The following is a 6,000-nucleotide window of genomic DNA, read 5'->3' as shown; positions in this document are numbered from 1 at the left end:
ATAAGGTTATGGATATGTCTTTTTTTATTTTTTACTTCATTGAGATAGGAAGGCTGGGATTGTTTCCCTTTAAGGAGGAGGAAACCATTTTTCAGATCATTATAAATCTGACTCCTTTTTAAACTTTGGTTTCATAGCAGTCTTTTTAAAAATGTGTTTCTTTAAAAGTCAAATGAATTCCTTCTGAGATGACTTTTTACACTTTTTTGGTTGAATGTTTAGTTACTGATAATTACTGTACTAAAAAATCCTGTAAAAGACTAATGTGAGAATTATAAATTTTGCATCATTAAAATGCTGGTCCATAGCTAATAAATGTTTATAATTTTCTTGTATTTAAACACTTACACTGCCTGCTTATTGTGAGATATAATATACATCCATAAAAAAAGGCTCCTAAGATTTAGAAATCCCAAATAATCAATTCAAAGTGTTCAATCTCTTCTTTTTTGGGGAATCTTTTGTTTGTAAAGCACTTATTTGATCTTGTTTTTCTTTTTACTTTTTAACTGAGTCTCCTTGTACTGCTATTGGATAGCATTGGAATCCTAATAGATATATCCCAGCAGTGACAAAAATCCATTGGGTAAAACTAGGTATTATTTGGTAAAGAGATCTAGAGGAAATTTGCCTGGTCCTAAAAGGACCTAAACAGGTCTGTTATCTGTAATAAATGAACCTTGGAGAAACTTTTTTGGATGCCTGTACAAAAAGGACACTTGGACACTTAGCTGGATGGCCTTATGTGTTGAAACATTCATGGAGGAGATCTCACTCAGGACAATTTGGCTTCTCAACTAGAGGGTGAGGTGTCAATTCCTAATAAATCTCAGATTTCTTTTTTTTTAATTTTTTAAATTATTATTAGAGCTTTTTATTTTTAAAATATATACATAAATACTTTTCCACATTAACCCTAACAAAACTTGTGTTCCAAAATTTTTCCCTCCCTTTCCCCATCCCCTTCCCTAGAAGGCAAATAATCCAGTATATATTAAACATGTGCAATTATTCTATACATATTTCCACAAATATCATGCTATACAAGAAAAATCAGATCAAAAAGGAAAGAATTGATAAAGAAAACAAAATGCAAGCAAACAATAGCAAAAAAGAATGAAAATACTACGTTGTGAGCCATACTCGGTTTTCACAGTTCTCTCTCTGGATGCAGATGGCTCTCTCCATCTTATGACCATTGGAATTGGCCTGAATCACCTCATTGTTGCAAAGAGCCACATCCTTCAGAATTGATCATTGTATAATCTTGCTGTTGCCATGTACAATGATCTCCCAGTTCTACTCACTTCACTTAGCATAGGTTCATGTCTCTCCAGGCATCTCTGAAATCATCCTACTGATTGTTTTTTATAGAATAATAATATTCCATAATATCAATATACAACAATTTATTCAGCCATTCTTCAACTGAGGGGCATCCATTCAGTTTCCAGTTTCTTGCTACTATAAAAATGGGCTGCCACAAACATTTTTTCACATGTGGGTCCCTTTCCCTCCTTTATGATCTCTTTGGGATACTTGCCCAATAGAGACGCAGCTGGATTGAAGGGTATGCACAATTTGATAGTCCTTTGTGCGTAGTTGCAAATTGCTCTCTAGAATGGTTGAATCAGTTCACAACTCCACCAACAATGTATTAGTGTCCCAGTTTTCCCCCATGCCCTCCAACATTTATCATCTTTTCCTGCCATCTTAGCCAATCTGAGGGGTATGTAGTCGTACCTCAGAGTTGTCTTAATTTGCATTTCTCTGATTAATAGTGATTTAGAGCACTTTTTCATATGATTAGAAATGTTTTCAATTTCTTCACCTGAAAATTGTCTGGTCATATCTTTTGACCATTCATCAATTGGAGAATGGCTTGAATTCTTATAAATTTGAGTCAATTCTCTATATACTTTAGAAATGAAGCCTTTATCAGAAACTTTGAATGTAAATTTTTTCCCCAGTTTATTCCTCCCCTTCTAATCTTCTTTGCATTGGTTTTGTTTGTACAAAAACTTTTTAGCTTAATGTAATCAAAATTATCCATTTTGCATTCCATGATGTATTCCAATTCTTTTTTGGCCACAAATTCCTTCCTTCTCCATAGATCTGAGAGGTAGACTATCCTATGTTCTTCTAATTTGTTTATAATATCACTCTTTATGTCTAAATCATGAACCCATTTTGACCTTATCTTTGTATAGGGTGAAGTGTGGCTCAATGCCTAGCTTCTGCCAAACTAATTTCCAATTTTCCCAGGAATTTTTGTCAAATAATGAGTTCTTATTCCAGAAGCCTTTGGGTTTATCAAACACTAAATTACTATAATCGTTAACTATTGTGTCTCGTGAACCTAACCTATTCCACTGATGAACTACTGTATTTCTTAGCCATACCAGATGGTTTTGATGACCACTGCTTTATAATATAGTTTTAGGTCTGGTACAGCTTGGCCATCTTCATTTGCATTTTTTCATTAATTCTCTTGAAATTCCTGACCTTTTATTCTTTCCAATGAACTTTGTTAAATTTTTTTTTAGTATTGTAAAATAATTTCTTAGGAGTTTGATTGGCATGACACTGAATAAGTAGATTAATTTAGATAGTATTGTCATTTTTGTTATATTAGCTCAGCCTACCCATGAGCATTTGATAATTTTCCAGTTGATTAGATCTGACTTAATTTGTGTGGAAAGTGTTTTGTAATTGTGTTCATTATAGTTCCTGACTTTGCCTTGGTAGGTAGACTCCCAAATATTTTATATTGTCTATAGTTATTTTAAATGGGAGTTCTCTTTGTATTCTTGCTGCTGGACTTTGTTGGTAATATATAAAAATGCTGATGATTTATGTGCATTTATTTTGTATCCTGCAACATTGCTAAAGTTGTGAATTATTTCTAGTAGTTTGTTAGTTGATTATGCCATCATATCATTTGCAAAAGGCGATAATTTGGTTTTCTCATTGCCTACTCTAATTCCTTTAAATTCCTTTTCTTCTCTTATTGACAAAACTAACATTTCTAACATAATATTGAATAGTAATGGTGATAGTGGGGCAACTTTGTTTCAAAGTCTTATTGGGTCTTACTGGGAATGGTTCTAATTTATCCCCATTACATATGATGCTTGCTGATGGCTTTAAATAGATTCTATTGATCATTTTAAGGAAAACTCCCTTTATTCCTATACTCTCTAATGTTTTTAATAGGAATGGGTATTGTATATTGTTAAACTATTGAGATAATCATATGATTTTTGTTACTTTGGTTACTGACATAGTAAATTATGCTAATATTTCCCTAAAATTGAACCATCCCTGCATTCCTAGTATAAATCCTACCTGGTGGATTATCCAGGGGATAACTTGCAGTAATCTCTTTGCTAGTATTTCATCAAAGATTTTTGCATCAATATTCATTAGAGAAATTGGTCTATAATTTTCTTTCTCTGTATTGACTCTACCTGATTTAGGTATCAGCACCATGTCTGTGTCATTTTAAAAAAATGGTAGAATTCCTTCTTTCCTTATTTTTCCAAATAGTTTACATTGTGTTAGAGTTAAATATTCTTTAAATGTTTGGTAAAATTCTTATGTAAATCCATCTGGCCCTGGAGATTTTCTCTTAGGGAGCTGATTATAATTGAATTATAATTGTTCAATTTCTTTTTCTAAAATGGGACAATGTAAGTAATTTATTTCCTCCTCTGTTAATCTGGGCAATCTATATATTTGCAAGTATTCATCCACTTCTCTTAGATTATCAGATTGATTGGCATACAGTTGGGCAAAATAGCTCTTAATTATTGCTCTAATTTCCTCTTCATTTTTGATACTAACAATTTGATTTTCTTCTTTAAATCTCAGATTTCTAAGAAAAATTCCATGTTATCTAAGAAGCTCTTTAGGGTATAAGCTTTCCTTTTAAGATAGAAAGCTTGATTTTTTTTCCTTTTTAAATTAATCAGGTTTAAATCTGACCTCTATATGTGAACCCGAGATACAGGAAAAAGGAGGACAAAATACTAATCCTTTCTGGACCCAGTGCAAATTTTGTTGTAGCACTTGATATCCAACTAACACAGAAATGGAAAGGGAAGATTGGCTCGATAGCATCTCAGAGTAAGAACCTTGGGGTAATTCCATCAGTCTAACTGTGCTGAAATTAAAGAACTGAGGGAAGTCTCAAGACAAAGTCTGTTCTTGTTACAAATCAGTTCTACTTTGTCTTTCCTCTTTTTGCTGATTGATCTTGGGCTTGCCATTGCTTTCTGTTCATCTCTGTAAGACACACTCCTTTTTCTTTGTTTCCAGAACCTCACCATCTCTATCTGGCTCTGAGACAGGTTGTCTATTTTATATTGGTTCTTAGGCAAGACAAAGTCTCTCTGCAATGGCTTTGTTTGAATGTGAACAGGCCCTGTTAACACTTTGTTCTGACACATTCAAATAAGAAATGTTCTTACTTTACAAAGGCTTTTATATCAGGAAAAGCATCCCAACAATCTGAGCAACAGGCTGCCTCCGGATGGTGTGAGTTCTCCCTTAATTTGGATCTTCAAAGGAGAAGCTAGAGGATCACTGCTAGATCTTTTGGGTATGGGTTAGATTAAGATATATTTGGGGTTCTCAACTTGTGTGTGTAGGTGCGCGTGCATGCTATGGAACCTTTTTATATTGAAACATACTTGTCAAAATTCTAAGAGCAACTACAAAATCAAATTCATAGAATACAGATTAAGAATCCTAAACTCTTAACATTCTATGATTATGCCACCTACAGCTTGGGTAGGTAGCATATTTTAGAACAAAGAACTTTAAAAATGAAAGAGAAGTCTAATTTGTTAGCAAAATTTTTTTTATTTCTCAGTTAGGGAAGACAGAATAAACAATATTTATAGGACTAAGTGACCAAAAATATCACATTTTGCGCATTTCTTCAATCACTTAGAGGATTTAGTTAGCACTGATTATTCAGCATTAACTACTTTGGTGTGAACTTCCCGGCTCTTCACCCGAAGTTTATTGACCTGGGATTCAGCAATGTCAGCCCGTTCCTCAGCTTCCTCCAGCTCATGTTGGAGTTTGCGGAATTTAGAGAGATTAACATTGGACTGTTCCTCCTGAAAATAGAAATAAATTTGTTAGAAGAAAAGAAATGTGTTTGTCTTAGTCTCAGTCCTTTGGCTGCTTATTTTCCAAAGGAAAACAAAAACCTTGTCCTTCCTGTTTCTGACCTTAAATATCAGGATGTAATTTGTAATTTTAATTATATTTTATTCCAGGAAATTTATGAAGCACCTTAGCTTGGGAAAAGTAGAGGATTACTTTTATATTAATATTAATTATATTATTATATACCATATCATATAACTATGTACTTTTGTAATCATATTAATAATTAATTAATTAATAACTAATTAACAATATTAAATGCACAGTTCAGAAAAGTCTTAGTGAATAGATGAAGTGAATAGTGAATATAGTGAATAGACTCAAAGTCCACCTGAAAATGATAGAGGAGATGGGTCACACACCTTTTTATAGTTGTTAAACTTCTTTATGTAGTTGTTATACTCTAATATTGTGAAATTGTGGCTATATATAAGCCCTGATCTTTTCTGGCCACAAATTATGACTCCATTATAGCAGAAAAGGGAAAAGGAAGGAAGCCTCCTTTGGTTAGATCCATCATTACTTGTTTTTTTAACCCACTGTATGAAGTAGGAGGGAGCCACCAGGAAAGATTCACTAAGGGCTTCTCACAAATCAATTTCTTCCATTTTCTTGATCTATGATTTCATCAATAAAGGGAGTTTCTTGGTGAGGAAATTCCTTTAACCAACAAAGGCTGGCAAATGTTCTGCAACTTACAATCTTATAGAACTGATTAGGGCAATAAGAAGAATATATATTTTCCTAGTATGTGTGAAAAGGGGGAGTTGAACTCATGCTATATAGACTTTATAAATTACTTTATATTCACTATACTAC

General features: G+C 33.1%; 1 protein-coding gene across 1 annotated transcript in view; it reads right to left on the bottom strand.

Annotated features, from left to right (window-relative positions):
• Window positions 1–4,827: 4,827 nt before the first annotated feature.
• Window positions 4,828–6,000, bottom strand: part of LOC100919827 (myosin-8) — a 40,703-nt gene continuing 39,530 nt past the window's right edge. The window contains exon 40 of the mRNA XM_003759333.2: window positions 4,828–5,129. Coding sequence (XP_003759381.1) covers window positions 4,977–5,129 — 153 coding nt within the window. The 3' untranslated portion in view covers window positions 4,828–4,976. The remainder of the gene's footprint in view (window positions 5,130–6,000) is intronic.

Source organism: Sarcophilus harrisii, chromosome 4, assembly GCF_902635505.1.
Source record: "Sarcophilus harrisii chromosome 4, mSarHar1.11, whole genome shotgun sequence".
NCBI classification, from domain to species: domain Eukaryota; kingdom Metazoa; phylum Chordata; class Mammalia; order Dasyuromorphia; family Dasyuridae; genus Sarcophilus; species Sarcophilus harrisii.
This window is presented reverse-complemented; position numbering and strand designations above follow the sequence as displayed.